This window comes from Myotis yumanensis, unplaced genomic scaffold (assembly GCF_028538775.1).
Source record: "Myotis yumanensis isolate MYYU_CA2020_CCGP unplaced genomic scaffold, mMyoYum1.0.hap1 SCAF_7, whole genome shotgun sequence".
Taxonomy (NCBI): domain Eukaryota; kingdom Metazoa; phylum Chordata; class Mammalia; order Chiroptera; family Vespertilionidae; genus Myotis; species Myotis yumanensis.
Genome location: NW_027223758.1, coordinates 92,129,756 through 92,149,038, shown reverse-complemented (window position 1 = coordinate 92,149,038; position 19,283 = coordinate 92,129,756). Strand labels below are relative to the sequence as shown.

Genomic DNA, 19,283 nt, shown 5'->3' with positions numbered 1-19,283 from the left:
ACAGTCTGCGAGGAGAAAGGAATGAGAGAGAGGAGGCGGCGGGGGAAGCTCTGGTCTGCTCGTGGCGTTCGTGTTTGTCACACTTGGATGCTTGGACCTGGTCATGAAGGAGATATTTGCCATTGGAGTATTTTAAGCAGGAAAACAGTATTATCGGATTATTCATTATTTTAGGAATATTCTCATTGCAGTGTAATATTCATACTGGTCATAGGGAGTTTCTGACCTTTAAATAAGAAAGAAAAGAAGGACGGAGAGCTGAAACCGGTTTGGCTCAGTGGATAGAGCGTCGGCCTGCCAACTGAAGGGTCCCAGGTTCGATTCCGGTCAAGGGCATGTGCCTGGGTTGCGGGCACATCCCCAGTAGGAGATGTGCAGGAGGCAGCTGATTGGTGTTTCTCTCTCATTGATGTTTCTGACTCTCTGTCTCTCTCCCTTCCTCTCTGTAAAAAATCAATAAAATATATTAAAAAAAAAAAAAAAGGAGGGAGGAATAGGACTTGAAACATGGTGACTGTGTGGGACATTCCGTTGGAGACCTCACGAGGAAATTGAAAATGAGGTCTGGAATTTCAGAAGGCGTTCTTTTGGATAAAGATGGGGGTCATTAACACAGGACAACCAGGATATCCTTATTGCTCTCTCATTACGCAGCCATTAGAACTCAGAGCCCATGGCTGCATGTCACATCAGTCTAGTCGGACATGTTACTTTTATAGAAGACTTAGAAGTGACAAGATTCTACGAGTTAACATGCAGGGTTGTCAGTGTTCTGAAATAACTCAGAAAGAATAACATGAAGGTAATAAATGCGAATCTGTTGCTTAAAAGTCCTGCTCGTTGGCCAGCAGAGGGCAGTCAGCCTCGGCCAGGCCTTTTCCTCCGCTGTCCTTCAGTCCTGGGAGCTCGGGTCTTTGGGATGTCGGTGTCCGAGTTCTTGTCACACAGCCAAGCAGCCAGGGCGCTTTTTAGGGATCCTGCCTCTGAGACTCAGAAGATGTGTCATTTTTCTTTCATTTCACCCCCTGGTCCCGTGCCTAGTTCTTGCCTTCTTTCCCCTGAAAGGCTGAGACTTGAGTTGTCCCTTGAGAGCTGCCGAGGTAACATGGGCTGAGAGTAACATCGGGTGGCAGTCTGAGGAATGTGATGTAGCTGTCCGGCTCTCTGGTGAGCATTGCCTTTTCGTTCCTGGTTCACTGTTCGGGTTCAGGAACGCAGTCTGTTTCCTTGTCTTACGATTCGGGGTGGACTGGGAGAGGTGGACATTAGCGTCTAGAGACCCTGTTGATAAGCGTGGCCGGTCTGTCCAGCTGAGAGCTGCTCGCTGTGATTGCAGGAGCTTATGGGATCCCTGTCCCAGGACAGGCCCTTCACTTGCTGCCATGTGTGTGAAATGCCCGTTAGTCTAGTGTTTAGCTTTAGCCAGCGGTCCTCAACCGTGGGTCACGACCATCGGAAAACACATATAGCATATCAGATATTTGCATTACGATTCATAACAGTAGCAAAATCACAGTTATGAAGTAGCAACGAAAATAATTTTATGGTTGGGGGTCCCCACAACATGAGGAACCGTATTAAAGGGTCGCGGCATTAGGAAGGTTGAGATCCTCTGCTGGCATTCAGAGCTCCACTACATTTAAAACTTTCACTGGGACGGACGAGGGTGTGTGTGGGGCGGGCGAGGGGAGAGTGGCAGGACAGATGAGCTCTAAGGTAGCCAGGACTTGAGAATAAGGTGGCAGGAACGTCCAGTTAACCAGGGGATAGAAGGAAAGGCCTGGATCCAGGGTTACGTGCATCTCTGTCTGGAAGCCGCCTGCTTCCCAACCGACTGAGGAATGAATTTCTTAAAGTGAGGGCCTCCTGTTGTTGAGTGTGTGCTCCTGCCAGGCCCTGGTCCCATGGAGCTCTCCAGCAGGCACCCCCCCCCCCCCCCCCCCCCCCGCCGCTACCCACAGTCACCCACACTGCCTGCACTTTGCAGGTTGGAAACAGAGGCACAGAGACGCTCAGTGCTGTGTGGGGTGCCTGCGGGGGGACAGCTAGTGGTCGCCACTCTCGGGCCTCCTGCGTGTTTTACGCTCCCAACACAAAACTGCTCGGTTCCGCTAGCCCATGCCCAGTAGCCCAGGCAACTTCTGAGCTGATGAACACGTGAGCCGCACAGAGCTGAGTTGCCCTGGAGACGGGCCCTGGGGCGGTCCCAGTGGTTCTGCCTCTCAGTAGGGCTCGGCCTCTCAGTAGGGCTCGGCCTCTCAGTAGGGCGGCAGCCGTGTAAGGACGGGGGAGCAGCAGAAAGGCTCCTAAGGGCTCCTCCACAGAACCTGCTCTAGGAGGCCAAGGGAATGAGTGTTTGGATAAGTGCATTTTTAAAATTACTGTATCATTCTTAAAATGGTGCTATTTCTTAGAAATTGGTGACTGACAGTTTTTTTTTTCTTTGTGAGGCCCAAATTTATTTCTATTTAAAAATGCTCAAGAGACTTTAAAAGGCCCAGAAGCCCAAGGGTCCCGGTTGGATTTAAGATCGTCCCGAGGTGGTGTCTGTCCGCTCCCCTTTGGGGAGGCAGCAGTGTGACCCTTGGTAATGAGACACCTTGCTAATTCCAGCTGGATCGTGGCGGCTTCCTGTGACTGCCAGGATCTGTCATACATGGCATCAGGTTATGGACGAAGAGAAACGTAACACCAGAGACAATCTCGAGGCGTCTGCAGTTCTCGTGAATATCCTGTCTGCTGACTCTTCGCAGCCAGGCCAGTGAGGGGCAGAGGCCATGATGCGTGTCCCTGCAAAGACGGGTATTGGATCAGCTCTTTGAGAAGGAGCCAGCAGACACCTTCACGATGAAACACGTGACCGTTATTTTCTTACTAGAGCAGAAGAGCACCTCAGAAGTTTGGTTATAAAAGCAGAAATCCGCGGCGTGCTGCCACTGAACAGTGAAGGCTCACTCCGTGGCCGGGCTGTTAGCAGCCGCGGGCTTCCCGTTCGCTGTGCTGCCAGGAGCATCTGTGTGCCCTGCTCAGGCATCCTTTCTCCTCCTCATTGGACTCCGCCTTCCCTTGACCCTCTTCAGAGGAGGAGTCCCGGCTAAGGCATATCCTCATGTAGAGCGTCGATGGGGAAAACCCGCTCAGAAATGAATAGCACGTGGGCACACAGTCTTTTTTTCCTCCTTTCAGAGTCTGGTCTCTGAGCTACACCAGTGCTCTGGGCACTGACAGTGTGGTGAGACCAGAAGCCAGTGCAGAGTAGCTTTGGGAAAGGACTCGTGGGTGGAAGAGAATGACACTGATGATGAAAGGGCTTTAACTTAACTGTGCATGGCCCCCGCCGCCGCCCCCGGCCCCCCTTCCTATGGTCATGGAGAGGTGGCTGATGATTCTGCCAGTCCTTGTGAAAATGACAAGTCTGACTGGACTCGCCCAGATCACAAGCCCGGGAATAAAATGCATGCGTTTGTGTCTGGGTTCGAGGAGGGCTGACTTTCTAGGCGGTCACTGTTTTAGGGGCGAGGCTGCTGTCACCTTGGGCCAGTGTGAAGCATGAAAGGCGCTTCTGTTGGGCCGCCTGCCCCTTGGGTGGCTTCATTTAGAACCTTGCCCCGGGCGCTGCCGCATCCTGTCGGGTGACCTGCTTTTCAACCCTGTGCCGGCAGCTGCCATGCGGCTCTGCCCCGGGCCCTTCAGGCTTGTCACGTGACACGCATGACCTGTGACCCCTTTGTTCCTCACCCAGATCATTAGGTCTTTGTACGCGTTTTCTGCTTAACAAATTTGCTTTGTTCTCTTTGCTCTTTTTCCCTCTTTACTCCCCCTTTTATTTCCTACCTAACCAAGGTTTTTTTTAAGTGTTTTTTATTTGAGGTATGTAACATGGATCCAGAAAAGAACCCGGTCATAGGCTCTGATTTTCCAGAGCACCAACGCGCCAATGAGAACATCGCCAGCAAACCTCCCCCACTTCTGGTCACCGTCCTCTCCCTCGGGCCTCTGTCCTCACCTCTGCAGCCAGGCCCGTTTTCATCCACAGAGAAAGGGACTCACACGGTGTATAATCCTGTGTCTGCTCCTCCATCTAACATTTCTGTGATGTTCCAGCTGGTTACTGCTGTAGGACTCCGTTTGTGTGACTGCTCCACCGCGATCTCTTCTACTCTCAATGGGCTTTGGGTTGTTCCTAGTTGGGGCTGCCAGGAAATGTGGTGCTAAACTTCCCTGCGTGTGTCTGTGGATGAACAAAGGACATGTTTCTGGGTGTTTACATGGAGGTAGAGTTGCCCAGACATAGCACATCCACCTGACCGTTTAATCTCACAATTTGTATAAAACACTATATAACTGATTTTGGGCAAACTCTTGGTAGAAAACATCTGTAAATGTATAGAGACTCAGCTTTAGCATAATGTAGCCAATTTCAAAAGTGTCTCTACTTCCGTGCGCTGTATAACTAAACAGATAAGTCCAATATACAACAACATTGCCACTCACTGCCCATGACACACCTTCTTAACTCTCTTCCTAATGTTTACTTTTTAATCCCAAGCGGTGGGCCCCTTCTGCAAAAATGTCAGGCAAACGTTTCGATGGGGTAACGTGCAGTAGTGGAGGTGACACCACCTCCCGGTGGCAGTGCCGCAGGGAGGGGGGACGGCTGGTGCTGCCGCCACTCCTGGCCGAAGTCGCCTGTGTCTGTACAAATGGCTCCTGACCCAGAGCCTGCAGGAGTGACAAGCTAACATTGGTTCCACGTTTCACCTTAAGGAGTGTAGAAATGTGGTTGTGACATCATATCCCCCAAAGCTGAATAGTATCTTTTAAGGAGATTTTATTTGACCATTAGGTAGATGCCCCCAGTCATCCTGTGAATATGTGTAAATTAAGTTGAAATTATGTTGACTTGCCCTCGCCGGGTTGGCTCACAGGTTAGAGCTTCACCCCTCAGACTGAAGGGTCTCTGGGTCGATTCCGGTTAAGGGCACGGACCTCAGTGTTGGGGTCTGTGCAGGAGGCAACCAGTCGCTATGTTTCTTGCACATGGATGTTTCTCTCTGTGTGTTTCTTCTGCTCTCTAAATCAATGGAAACAATGTCCTCGGGTAGGATTTAAACATTTAAAAAAATTGACTCTTGTTTTGACCACAGTGATTTTGGAGATCATAAGAAGGCCGTCCCTCCCCGCCATTAAAAAAATGTAGAGGGAATAATGATAATGTGATGGCTATCGAAGGATAGCAACAGAACCAGAAGGTCTGCTTCCTGTGTTAGGGAAGCAGCTTTTCTTGTGTAAGTCCTGGGTGGAGAAAGGAGGTTCCCACCCGATCAAGATGTTTTTGAAACGAAGTATAGCAAAAAAAGAATGAGAGGATCGAGGGTTTTGTTTTCATAAAAGTACCCTTTGTCTAGGAAATCTGTATTTTTTATTCCAATCTTATTTTTTTAAAATAGTGGTATGTACACTTTGATATTTCGAAAACTCTTAATGCAGGTGTCCTGGGTTTCATTCATTTTTTAAAATTTATTGGGGTGACATTGGTTATGAAATTACATGGGCTTCAAGTGTCCGTTTCTAGGGTACATCACCTGCATTTTGCACTGTGTGCCCACCACCCAAAGTCAGATCTTCTGTCCCCTTATATTTGACCCCCTTACCCTTCACTGCTCCTCACTCCCCTCTGATAACCACCATGCTCTGGTCGGTGTCGATGGGTTTTGGTTTGTTTTTCTTATCTGTTCACTTGTTGCTTTCAGCTTTATTTCCCACATGTGAGTGAAATCATAGGTTCTTGACTTTTTCTGTCTGAGTTACTTTGCTAAGCACGATATTCCCAAGGTCCATGTTGTCCCAAATGGCAGTGTTTCATCTTTTCTCAGGCTGCACAGTCCTCCATAGTATCTATGTATCACGCTTCCTTTATCCACTCACAGTTAGAACTCACATTGGTTCTGTTTAAACCACTGCATCCAGTTCAGGAAGTGTTGCTATTAATCTACCTTCGTCTGTGTTCTCTAAGTCCTAGATGTCATAGAGATGATAGTCCCTGTCCTCCGAGAACTCGTGGTCCAGTGGGCATGGGTGGTGATGGCAGCAAATGCTGTGATAGACTGTGTAAGGTGCTTGCCACAGCGAGAATTCCCTGCAGGAAGAGAGGGAGTAGACCACTTGAAATGGCCCTAGAAGATGAGTAGATTGGCCTGGAGTGGCCGTTGGCTGATCTCTGCCTTCGGCTGGAGTTAGGTGCTCTGTAAAGGAGCGATGGGAACTGAGGTCGGGAGGGGGGAGCCAGTGATGGGTTTGTACCTGATGTGATGGGCAATATAGCAGTGACCAAGAACACGCCATTTATTACTTATTTTTGTTATTTTTTATCCTTTCCTGGAGATGTGTTTTTATTGATTTTAGAAAGAGGAAAAGCAGGGAGGGGTCGAGAAAGAGAAACATCTATGTGAGAGAGAAACATCAGTCGGTAGCCTGGCTGGGAATGGAACCTGACACCTTTTGATATGGGACGGTGCTCCAATCAACTGAGCCACCCAGCCAGGGCAAACCTCCCTTTAGATCAAATGAGAAATTGAGTCCCAGCTAATGTTGCTGTGTGACCTTAACTTATCTAAGCTTAGTTTCCTCATTTGATAAATGGAACGTTACCCATGTAACATGCTGTAGTTTTATGTAAAAGAAAGTGGATTATGTGTGGAGAGCGCTTAGCAGGTGCTCAAGTAGCTCTCAGGACAAGGGGTGCCATGGAAGCTGACTTGTTTTGACCCCAGTATTTTGGAGACCATAAAGCGGGACTTCCCTCCTCTCCATCAAAATAAAACTAACTAAAAAACAAAAATGTGGAGGGAATGATTAGAATTTGTGGTTCTAACAGGGTAGTGACGGAACCAGAAGGTGTTTGGAACATAGAGTGGTGGGATCTGAACCGCTTAAGCCTTTCCCTTTTATTTCTATAACTAGAGGCCCGGTGCATGAAAGTTGTGCACTGGGGGGGGGGTCCCCTCAGCCCAGCCTGCACCCTCTCGCAGTCCGGGATCCCTCGCTTCTTACTGCCCACCTGCTCGCTGCTCCTTAGCACTGCTGCGGAGGAGGGAGAGGCTCCTGCTGCTGCACTCGCCAGCATGAGCCTGGCTTCTGGCTGAGTGGCGCTCCCCCTGTGGGAGTGCACTGACCACCAGGGGGCAGCTCCTGTGTTGAGCATCTGCCCCCTGGTGGTCAGTGCGGCATCATAGTGACTGGTCGTTCTGATTGTTCTGCCGTAAGGGTGGCTTAGGCTTTTATTATATGGGTGACATGCAGAAGACTGCCCACATTCGAAGTGCATGCTCTGATAGGGCTACATGCACATGCACCTGTGGAATCACCACTCAGAACAGCTGACCATCCCCGTTACTCCCAAAAGTCGTGTCCAAGCCCTTCAAAGAGGACAGTCTGTGCAGCAAAGAAGGGCGCAAAATGGAGCTGGAAGTAGAGAGGTCGGTAGGAGGCTGCGTGGCCCCGGGGAGGCCGAGAATGCGGGCTCTGAGCTGGGTGAGCAGCGGCTGGGCCCCCACGAGGGTGCATCCTGCAGGCAGGGCCGAGCAGCATCGCTGTGTCGTCTCCAGCACTGACCAGTGCTTATTTTAACGTGTTTCTCCCTTTCCTCCATTCAGGGCTTAAAAGACAACCTTCTGGCTCCCGGGACCTGCAGCCTGACAGGCAGCAGGCAGCTGCCTCGCCCGCGGGCCACGCGGGTCTGCCTGCGGGACCTGGTGTTCTGCATGGAGCAGGAGCGGGACATGAAGCACTCGCGCGCACTCTACCTCGCGCTTCTGAAGTGACCCGCCTCCCGCCTGCTGTCCCTCCAGCCAAGGCTCGAAGGCTCGGCCTGGAGCTGCCCTGCAGGGCCTCCGCACTGGGGGCCTTGTTTACAGTCATGAACTTCTGTTGTGTCTCAGTGCACGTTGTGGGGCGGACTCGGCTTTCCTCCTGGAAACGGGTCGTGAGGTAGGTCACTCAGACGCAGGCATCTCCTGTGCAGGAACCACAGTTCACGTCGCCATGTCCTGCGGCTGCCACCACGTGAGTCCCAGTTTGTGGGGAAATCTGACAGGTGTAGCTGCTGATACATATACCTCATTGCAAATGGTGAAGGCAGAGGCTACCAGAAGGACTGACGCCCTCCTCACACTGAGGAGGGAAAAGGAAGACGGAGCATAAACCGGAAGTGGCCACCTGTGCCCCCGGCAGGGCAGGCCCAGAGCTAAGGGCCATGGTTTGTTGATGGAAAACAACCAGCCCGACAACAGGAATGTTAGCAATGTTTCAAACTGCAGTCTCCAGAGCGAAGCTCTTTGTTCTGTGTATCGCTTTAACCTCAAGGACCGTTTTGTAAACTCTTTTAGTTGCCCTATGTTTTAAGCGTCTTGTTGCTTTAAAAAAATCCTAATTGGTGATTTAAAGTTTTTAATAGGGACTCTGTGGGGGTTCTGGACTCAGAAGGCAGGGCTAGCACCTCTTGCGCTCGGCTCTGCGTGTATCTGAGAAGCATGTTCTGTAGACTCACCCAGGAGGAGGCTGATGTTTGCTAAAGCAAACCCTGCTTTGTTTTGTTGTTTTGTTTTAAATGCCACCTGTGTGGCTGGTGACAAATGGTAGCTGTAGTCAGTCACAGAAAGAGAATAAATTCTCCAAGAAAGTTTTACAAAAGTGGGGAAGCTCTGCTTCTGAACCAAAGAATTCCATGGGAAGTGCCTCAAGTAGGCCTCCTCCCGGTGGGGCTGTCATGGCCACACTGTGCGCCAGCGCGGCTTACAGTGGCCCCATCTCTTTCGTTCCACAAGTTACTGTGTAAATGTTATAAATTATGTATATGTTAAAAGTACTATACGAAGAGATCTATACCTAAAGTTGTTTTTTTATATTTAAATGCTTAACTTTATTTTTTGTAAAGTGCAGCATATTCTCATATTTGTGTATAATCTTATTGATCAGATGTTTGAAATTATTTCAAATACTTCATTAAAATAATTATTTTATTAGAAGAGTAACTCTGTTTAGTCTCTGCCTTTGAAAATCGGTATCATTACCCCGGCCGGTGTGTCTCAGGGGGTGAGCATCACACCATGAACAGGAGATCATAGTTCGATTCCTTATCATGGCATATGCCTGGGTTGTGGGCTCGATCCCCAGTAGGGGGTGTGCAGGAGGTGGCTGATCAATGATCCTGATCATTGGTGTTTCTATCTCTCCCCCTCCCTTCCTCTGAAATCCATAAAAATATGTCTAAAAAGAAACCATAAGTATCTTCAGTGGTCAGCCCTGGAGCTGGGGCGGGGTATGTGACGGTCCCTGTCTGATAACACGTGCCAGCTTTGGTCCAGAGCCTCCCTGCAAACTCAAGTTTGGCTGCATCCCTTTCTTTGAAATAGTTGTGCATTTGCTAAGCCTGGACCCCTCGCCCTGTGCCAGGCCAGCACAGCCAAGGGCTCAGTGAGCCTGAGGAGGGGAGGTGAAGGATATAAGAAAAGACAGACAAAGAGAATACAGCTGGGGCTTGGTAGAACTCCTGTGGCTGGATGAGGACACAGAAAGAGATCCAGCGGCAAGCTGAGGCTTTGTTTTATAGTCAGAGAAAAACAAGGTGGTGGTCACCATAGTTACAATGTTCTTGTGAGTTTCACTTGTTTTGGCAGCACTTGGTGCCTCTCCCACAGCCCATTAGCTCCCCAGGAAGGATCTAGGGATTGTCATAAGGTCAAGCTTAATTACCCTAAGAGGGCGGTGCCCTCTAAGCTGGGACTTGTTTGTGGCTCTGCCAACAGGTCAGTCTGAGGCTTAACCCTATAGCCCTCTCTACATCGCCCCTACTCCCACAGGGGCTGGAGTGAGTGGCAGGAGGAGGGCTTCACCCATCCTTGCCCTGGGCCCAGGGAGCCAGAATCAGCTCTGCCTCCAGAGCCCTCGGGAACAGACCCATCTGTTTAATCACCTTGGTGGTGCCTCCGAAGGACACTCCTCCGACCCTGACGATGGGCAGGCGTGAGGGAGCCCTGCGATCAGGGAGGGAGGGGCTGGGCCCTGACTGCAGCCCTGGCCCGTCCTCCCCAGGGGACCTCATGCCCCAGGTCCATGGTGGGCCCTGACCATGGCCCCTTCCCAGGCTGGACCTGCCCAGGGAGGACCCAGCTCAGCTGATGTCTGGTCACCTCGTGGCCTCTGGCTCCGTACGGCTCCTGTGTCCCTTCTTCCATGAGACCTTTTTTTTTTTAAATATATTTTATTGATTTTTAACAGAGAGGAAGGGAGAGGGATAGAGAGTTAGAAACATCAATGAGTGAGAAACACCCACCAGCTGCCTCCTGCACACCTCCTACTGGGGATGTGCCCGCAACTAAGGTACATGCCCTTGACCGGAATCGAACCTGGGACCTTTCAGTCCGCAGGCCGACGCTCTATCCACCGAGCCAAACCGGTTTTGGCCTTCCATGAGACCTTTAGAGGCTCTGGGAAGTGGGCAAAGGGGACAGCACTTCCCTTAGTTTTTCAGATGTGGAGCTGAGGCTGAGGAATGCAAGTCACTAGCCTGAGGGTGGCTCATTGGCTAGTGTTGTCCTGTGCACCGGAAGGTGGTGGCTTCTTTGGTGGTCAGGACACATATCCGGGTCGTGGGTTCGGTCCCTGATCAGGCACATATGGGAGGCAACTGATCGTTGTTTCTCTCTCTCTCTCTCTCTCTCTCTCTCTCTCTCTCTCTTTCTTCCCCTCTTCCTCCTCCCTCCAAAAAAACCCAAAAAACAAAAAAAAAAAAACAAGGAAAGAAAAAGTTTTCAACAGAAAAAAATATATATTAAAAAAGAATGTAAGGTATTAATTAGCCCAAGGTTTTTAAGCCAGCGATGAAGGGGCGGAGCCGCGCCAGCCCTTAGACTAGGCTGTTCCCACCAGCCCTGCTCGGCTCAGCCCTGGGAGACTTGCACAAGGTGACCAGGGCCCCAGGGACAGCGGGCGTCAGTCTCCTCTGCTGGGTTTGGAGCCGCTCCTAGGGCAGCTTTGTTTAAATCCATGCCCTGGGCTGAGGCTGGATTGAAACGGTGTGAGGGACAGCAGTCCTGAGTGCACGCAGGAGTTTTTCCTAATAACCGACTTCCCTCCCTTTCTTGACCACTCAGGGAGTGAGCAGCCAAAGGTCAGGGAGTGAGCGGCCAGAGGTCAGGGAGTGAGCAGCCAAAGGTCAGGGAGTGAGCGGCCAGAGGTCAGGGAGTGAGCAGCCAGAGGTCAGGGAGTGAGCGGCCAGAGGTCACGGGGGAGTGGTCAGAGGTCAGAGAGTGAGCAGCCAGAGGTCAGGGAGTGAGCAGCCAGAGGTCAGGGGGGAGTGGTCAGAGGTCAGGGAGGAGTGGTCAGAGGTCAGGGAGTGAGCAGCCAGAGGTCAGGGAGTGAGCGGCCAGAGGTCAGGGAGTGAGCAGCCAGAGGTCAGGGAGTGAGCGGCCAGAGGTCACGGGGGAGTGGTCAGAGGTCAGAGAGTGAGCAGCCAGAGGTCAGGGAGTGAGCAGCCAGAGGTCAGGGAGTGAGTGGCCAGAGGTCAGGGAGGAGTGGTCAGAGGTCAGAGAGTGAGCAGCCAGAGGTCAGGGAGTGAGCAGCCAGAGGTCAGGGAGTGAGTGGTCAGAGGTCAGGGAGGAGTGGCCAGAGGTCAGAGAGTGAGCAGCCAGAGGTCAGGGAGTGAGCAGCCAGAGGTCAGGGAGGAGTGGTCAGAGGTCAGGGAGGAGTGGTCAGAGGTCAGGGGGGAGTGGTCAGAGGTCAGAGAGTGAGCAGCCAAAGGTCAGGGAGGAGTGGTCCGAGGTCAGGGAGGAGTGGTCAGAGGTCAGGGAGGAAGGAAGAGGGAGAGAGAAACATCACTGATGAGAGAGGATCATTGGTTGCCTGCCTCCTGCTCGCCCTACACGGGGAAGCTTTGCTGGTGGCGGACAGCCTGCCCCTGGCCACGGACCCCCCTTGCCTCCGCCTGTCTGCACCGTAGGATAAAATCACTCAATGCCAATTCCAGGGCTGGTCAAAAATCAATACGACGGTGGGCGAGAACAGGTCGTTTTTCTCAGGGAAGTAACTGTTTCCATTAGTTTCCCATTAGAGCTGCCTGGTGCTGCTCTCCATCCATCACTGGCCCAGCGCGGCCTGCATCCGGCCGGGGCCTGCACTGGAGTCAGGAGACGGGTGAGAGGGCGGCAGGGAGCGGCCTGGAGGCTGCCTGGGAGCCGGTCTCGGTGCCGCCGCCGGCTGGTTACAACCCCTCCGAGCCCCGTGTTCCCCTCCCGGTCCGGTCCTCTCCACTGTGGGCTCTGTGAGCCAGAGCAGGTGCGCGGAGCGCGGTCGCACTGACCCTCAGTGGATGAGCCCGTCTCCGCGGGGATCTGAGGGGCGCCTTGGGGACCCAGGGTCTGGGTGGGGACAGGCGAGGGCAGTTTCTCGGGTCTGCACATGTGCGTCCTGTGCCTTTGATGCAGGTGTTTGACTTTTAAACTCTTCTCCGTGACCTCAGCCGCCCTCCTCTCGGGATCTCAAGCCTGTTCTCCAGGAAGGCCTCTCAGCCCCACCTTCGAACGGGGCCTGACCTCTGACCCCACCCCCTGCCCTCCATGCTGTGGTCTGTGTCTGTTCCCACGGATCTCCCTAACAACTCTGAGTCATCTAAGAACAGGGGCAGTGGCTTCTTATTTTTTTAAAAATATATATATTTTTATTGATTTCAGAGAGGAAGGGAGAGGGAGAGAGAGATAGAATCATCCATGATGAGAAAGAATCACTGATCGGCTGCCTCCTGCACGCCCCACACTGGGGATCGAACCTGCATCCCGGGCGTGTGCCCTGACCGGAATCGAGCCCCGTTGAGGGTCCTTTGCTTCCTCCTGGCCTCCGCTCCCTTTCTCTAAGCGTCCCCCCACACCCGCCCAGGAGCCTGGGGTAGAAGCTGTGGCGTCACCTTGACTCCTTTCTCTCCTTCACCGCCCACGGCTGATGGCCATCCAGCTCTGCTGTTTCTACCTGGGAATATCTCATGGGTTTGCCCCTCTTCCTCCTCATAATCTCCGCTTTCTCTCTCGGCCCCTGTCTGCTCCTCTGCCGTCTCCATTCTGCCACAAAAACGGGGTTTCTGACGCACGCAGATGATGGGAGGTTGGACAGACGGATGTGCCAATGCACCCCCCCCCCCCCCCACACACACACACCACCAATGGCTCCTGGGGGATGTGTGTGTGAGGACCGGCAGCATTTCCTCGGACTGCACTGCCCTGCGCCATTTCTCAGCGAGTTATGTCTTTTATGAAAAGGATGATTTAATGAGACGGCTGCTTCCGCCTTTGGAAGTGCATCTGTGCTGGGACTTGACGTCAAGGGTTATTGCTTCTGAATCAGTTCCACAATCAAGCTCTTGTTTACCTGAGATCCCTACTAAGTGGGAGGCAAGTCAGGTGCTTAGTGTGGGTTAGAAAGTGCTCAGCGAGAGGGCGGCCGAACGCAGCGTGTGGTCCCTGACTGGCTCCAGGTGAGCCAACAAGGCGCTCTAAAAGCAATCACTGGGACAGAGGGAAGCCTGCACATCAACACCGTGTGAGTGTGTGTGTGTGTGAGAGAGAGATTGTCACAACAGATTAATTTTTAAAAAATATATTTTATTGATTTTTTACAGAGAGGAAGGGAGAGGGATGGAGAGTTAGAAACATCGATGAGAGAGAAACATCGACCAGCCGCCTCCTGCACACCCACCACTGGGCATGTGCCCGCAACCAAGGTACATGCCCTTGGCCAGAATCGAACCTGGGACCCTTCAGTCCGCAGGCCGACGCTCTATCCACTGAGCCAAACCGGTCAGGGCCAGATTAATTTCTTGAACCTTACATGGAGTATGATCTTCTTACGTGACTTCATGCTGAAGTACGCAGGGTGGATTGTCATGATGGCTGCAGCGTATTCTCAAATGGTTCAGCAGAAACACACACAGAGCAAGAGGCGAGCAAATGTGGGGAAATGCTAGCAGCCGCTGGGTCTAAGCGAAGGGCACCTGGTGCGATCTGTGCTGTTAATTCAACTTCTCTGGAGGCTTGAATATGTTCACGTGAAAGTTTGGGCAAAAGTGGTTCACACGGAAATAAAGGCAAATTTCAAGAAATACTTTGCCTGCATCGTGAACCTGAAAAGGAACAGCTCCAGTGGTAAGTAGGCAAGTTGAGGCAAACCGTCTTCCCTCCTCTCCGCAGCGGCCAGCCAGTGAGCTCAGAGGAAAACAAAGGCTATTTTGTGTGGAAGATGAACTCATTCATCAGCCTCGCTCAGACGTTCAGACGAGAGGCCGAGGAAAGATCTGACTGTTTCAGTTTCTTTCCTCCACCCCATCCCCGGTCGCTCTGATTAACCCTGTAGTTCCTTCGCGGTGCGCCTATGAAGAGCAGGCAGCCCCATTCCAAACCCGAATATCGCTAGGACTCGGGTGTGTGGCCAGGCACAAAGCGTCCTGGAAATATAAGCCATAACTATTCTTGTTTTTCTGGCAAACACTCTTTGTTTTACAAAGTACAGAATTTAAGAATCTATTTTTTTTTAAAAAATATTTTAATGTTTAAAGTCAGACAATTTGTCAAATAAAAAAAGTAATTTAAAAGATTCATTACAAATTTATCGAAACTCTGGATTCCTAGAGAGTAACAAATTGTTGCTGGCAGTGTTTGGGTTGCAAATGTGTCATTTGGAAGGTTATTACACTTGTTAGAGACACGTTTGTGGATCTAGGAAAACTTTACACGAGCAGCACTCAACCTGTTTGTCAATCTGGGTGCCTCTCTGAACCCTGACAAGTCCATGGGGCCCTGGTGCGGCCGTTGGCCAGGCCGGGCTCAGCATCTGGGCTCCTTCAGTGATCCACTGTTCAGCGCATTCCAGATCCTACCTGTGTCCTCTTGCGTCTCCCCCTTTGGGGTGTCCACAGGTTATCACTGTCCCTGACTTTCTCGGAGAACCAGGCTTTGGTTTCAGTGCTTTTCTCTTGTGTTCTGGTTTCTATTGTATTGGCTGCTGTTCTGACCTTCACTGCTTTTATTCTTCTGCTGACTTGGGATTTCATTGGCTCCTTCACTAGTTTCTTGAGGTGGGAGCTGGGGTTCCTGTTGGGAGCTGCCATCTTTTCTCGTGTGGAAGTGGAGTGCTCCTGCAGCGGAATCCCCCATCAGCTCAATGTACTTCCGAATGGTCCCTTTGATTTCTCCTGTGACCCAGGGTTGTTTAAAAAATCTATGATTTTGTTTTCCAATCTTTGGGGATATCGCAGAGACCTTTTTGCTGCTGACTTCGCATGTCACACCCTTGTGGTCAGAAAACAGCCTCTGTATGACTTCGCTTGTTTCTTTTTTATGTCGTGAGGGTCGTTCAGGTCATCTGTATCCTTACTGATCTCTGTGTACTTTTTGGGTTAATTCTTGAGAGAGCTGCGTTGAAATCTCTGACAATAATTGTCATCTGCCTGTATCTCCTGACAATTTCATCAATTTTTAGTTTCCATATTCTAATGCTCTGTAATTGTGTGTAAAAGAGAAAAATGGCGAGACGTATGTTCCCTCGGCCTCGTTACAATTATGAAATTCCTCTGGAGCGGGCTCGTGAGTCCTGTTCCCGAGCTGGATGGCTGCGCAGCGAGCCTCTGCCGGGCCTGCTAGTGGGCGGCGTGACTTAGCATCGGTGCCGTCCGCTCCGAATTCTGACAGGCGTGAGCTGAGAGGTGGGCTGGGAGGGCGATGACACGTGGGTTTCACCTGAGCGAGGGGGAGGGAGGCACTGGGAGGGGGTCGTGGGAACAGTCAGATGCGCTCTCTGGTCTCATGGATCCAGGCACATGCACAGGCGCAGCACTGCATCGCGTGACAGGCGGGGGTTAGGGATTCAGACCTTCAAATTCACTGAAATTTCGAAGGTTCTCACAAATGAAGACACAGGGGGACCCCAGTGCACCTGTCCTAAGCTGCTCCTGCGGCCTGTAATGATGTCTTCTCTGTGAAGTTTTTGTTCATTCGTGTCTCTGACGGCTTTGTGAGAGGAGGTGGGAGGGTTCGGTAGCTGGTGGCCTATCTCCCTAGGTTCTGTCGCTGGTGGCCTATCTCCCCAGGTTCTGCAGCTGGTGGCCTATCTCCCCATGTTCGGTAGCTGGTGGCCTATCTCCCTAGGTTCTGCAGCTGGTGGCCTATCTCCCCAGGTTCTGCAGCTGGTGGCCTATCTCCCCATGTTCGGTAGCTGGTGGCCTATCTCCCCAGGTTCTGCAGCTGGTGGCCTATCTCCCCAGGTTCTGCAGCTGGTGGCCTATCTCCCCAGGACAGGGCGGCTCGCTCCCTCACTAGGAAAGCACGCGACTTAACTGGGTTAAGTTCCCGGTAAGCACTGCTCCATCCACGCTGGCTCCATCCGACATAGTCAGTCTGGCCTTTGAGAGCACAGCGGCCAACCTGTTTACTAAGCACCAGGGAGGTCGTCAAAAGGCACATCACAGGGGCTCCCAGGGTATTCGCTTCTGCTTTTCTTAGCCAGTGGCTCCCGACATGGGCACACGCCCCACAGGGGGCGGTTAGATTTTTAAGGGGGGCGATTCGAGAATGAGTTATTAACAGTGAACTTTTTGCATTTCTTACGGTTCTAGGGGCCTCATATACAGCATATAAATGTAGATTGTGACATTTATGCATTTCAGTTCTCTAGTATATGTTTTGAAACGTTGCTATTTTTTCATATCACTTCATATTATTATTATTTTAAACAATTTCTGGTGATTTCTTCCTGAGGACTTCCACTGACCTTGAGTTTTTTTATTTTTCTTGCGTGGATGCCATGTTCTTCGGAAACTTGTTTAGACCAAGTTAACGGCCTTTTAGGCTCCCTCCACGTGACTAGGAGCTCACTTTTTGAATAATAAGAATTATATGTCATGGGAGGGGGTGGTATCAGGATGTTAGAGATGCTTGGGGTGGGGCATGGCCAAAAGGAGGTTAGGAACCATTGGTCTAGACGGAGGGAGCAGGCTCGCTATGACGCCTTTTCCACACTTGCCTGATCGCAGTCGCCTGTGGTGGGCTGCATTAGAATACAGGTTCCCAGGTTCTTCCCTGAGAGACTGGAATTCGGGACATCCCTGGGGAGGCGGGTGGGGGCAGTGCTGATGGGCAAGAATCTATAACTGTGACAAGTGCCTTTGGTATGTCTTCTGAAGAGGCCAGTTTAGGGAACTCTGATCTAACCGGTGTGAACTCTTTTTTTTTTTTTTTTTTTAATATTTCTTTATTGATTTCAGAGAGGAAGGGAGAAGGAGAGAGATATGGAAACATCAATGATGAGAGAGAATCATTGATCGGCTGCCTCCTGCACGCCCCCTACTGGGGATCGAGCCCGCAACCCAGGCATGTGCCCTTGGCCGGAATCGAACCCGGGACCCTTCCGTCCGCAGGCCGACGCTCTATCCACTGAGCCAAGTCGGCTAGGGCCGGTGTGAACTCTTACCGAGAGGAGCTGCTTACCAGAGATAAGGTCAGGACAACATGCCTTCTCCTGGCTTCAGTGGGTCACGATGTCATTAGTAATTCCTGCTTCATAATGGTAAGCTACCGTAGTGACAACTTAGTCTAGTGTCTTGTAATAAAGTGTGCCACAGTTGCTAATGGCAGAGCAAAACCATTTTTTGATTGGTGTAGGGAATCAGAGAGTTGAGCACAGGTGTGTGTGTGTGTGTGTGTGTGTGTGTGTGTGTGTGTGTGTTGATCCAGGTTTCTTGTGAACTTTGGAAGTTATTTTGACTTACCAGTGTTCCCATCTATAAAATCGGGATAATAGGCCTGGCTGGTGTTGCTCAGTGGTTGTGTCGACCTATAAACCAGGAGGTCACAGTTTGATTCCTGGTCAGGGCCAGGCCTGGGTTGTGGGCTCCATCCCCAGTGTGGAGGGTGTAGGAGGCAGCCAATCAATGATTCTCTCTCATCATTGATGTTTCTCTCTCTCCCTCTCCCTTCCTCTCTGAAATCAATAAAAATATATTTTAAAAAATAAATTTAAAAACCTTTAAAAAATAAATAAAATTGGGATAATAACGAATGCCAGCTTCGTAGGGTGTCTGTGGGGAAAGAACATCTGTTAAGGCCTCCGCACAGAGCCTGCCACATGGTAAGCATTCAATGTGGGTGGCTTTTCTTCCTTTCTTTTTTGCTTTAATTTAAATTCCTTATTGTTGAAAGTGTTACAGGAGTCTCCCTTTCCCCCCATTAACCTCCCCCGACCTGCTCCCGCCCCCTAGCACAGGCCCCCCCCCCCCCCCCCACTGTCTGTGTCCATTGGTTATGCTTATATGCATGCATACAGTCCTTTGGTTGACCTCTTACCCCCACCCCCACCCCCAATGTTAGGGTAGCTTTTCATCACTATTGTCAGGCATATGCCAGGATTTTCCTCTTCACAGTCAAATGGCATTAGGCCTAAAAGTTTGCCTCAAATTTTCATTTTTTATAAACTTTATGTCCTCAAACAATTTAATTCTTGTGCCATCACATATGACTCCGCCCAAATGGGGTTTTTCTAGAATGTCCAAAACGGTTTTATTATTTCATAACTTTCAGTTACAAACTCTGCCGGTGTCTTCCTTGGCCATTTGAAAAGATGAATTGGTTCCAACATCGGCGTGTCTAGAGGTTTCACAGAAACAGAATTTCCAGCATTTCAAGAAAAACAAGAAGGTAAGTGGCAGGAGAGCCTGTGGCGTTGAGGGGGGCTGCCCTTGGACGGGGCACACCCGTTCCTGCTCGCCTTGCCCCTAATTGACGTGACTCACCTGGCCCTCGCAGGCACCTGAGCTTGTCACCCTACACCACGGTGATGTCTTACTTTCTCACGCATCTCGGGTTGTCAGCTCTCAGCCAGGACGGTCATGATGGATGACATGGAGAAGCAGCCACCTCCCTGCCCACCACACCCCCAGGCTGCGCCCCGCCCGTCGGGTCTGCGGGCCCCAGGAGAACACCCACGGGCCCGCCCTCTGTGACTCCCCAGCTCCTGCATGGAGTCGCCCCCAGCCTGGCGCTCAAGATCCCCCCCTCCTCTGCCCCGCTCCGTCCAATTCCACCTTCCCTTTCTAGAATGTTCCACTCTGTCCCGTGATCCAGCTGCACCCCACACCTGCCCTGTGCTTCCCCGGCTGAGCCTCTGCCCTCCTCTGTTCCCCTCCTTGTGAAAGCCCACCCCCCCTTCCAGGCCCTCCTCCCCCAGGATGCTTTGCTAATGTCCCCAAC

The 19,283-nt window shown here is 51.3% G+C and overlaps 1 protein-coding gene across 5 annotated transcripts in view; it reads left to right on the top strand.

The window, feature by feature from the left end:
* Positions 1-19,283, top strand: part of TAF4B (TATA-box binding protein associated factor 4b) — a 98,203-nt gene that overhangs the window by 47,613 nt on the left and 31,307 nt on the right. For 2 of the 5 annotated variants that reach the window (XR_011472217.1, XR_011472215.1), the window contains exons 15-16: positions 7,656-7,989; positions 18,615-18,731. Coding sequence is in view for 1 of the 5 variants with exons in the window: in XM_070421252.1 (XP_070277353.1) it covers positions 7,656-7,823 (168 nt within the window). In the remaining 4 variants the exon portion in view is untranslated. Of the gene's footprint in view, positions 1-7,655; positions 9,027-18,614; positions 18,732-18,839; positions 18,890-19,283 lie in introns of those variants that run through there. The other 3 variants (XR_011472216.1, XR_011472218.1, XM_070421252.1) reach the window with 3 other exon arrangements.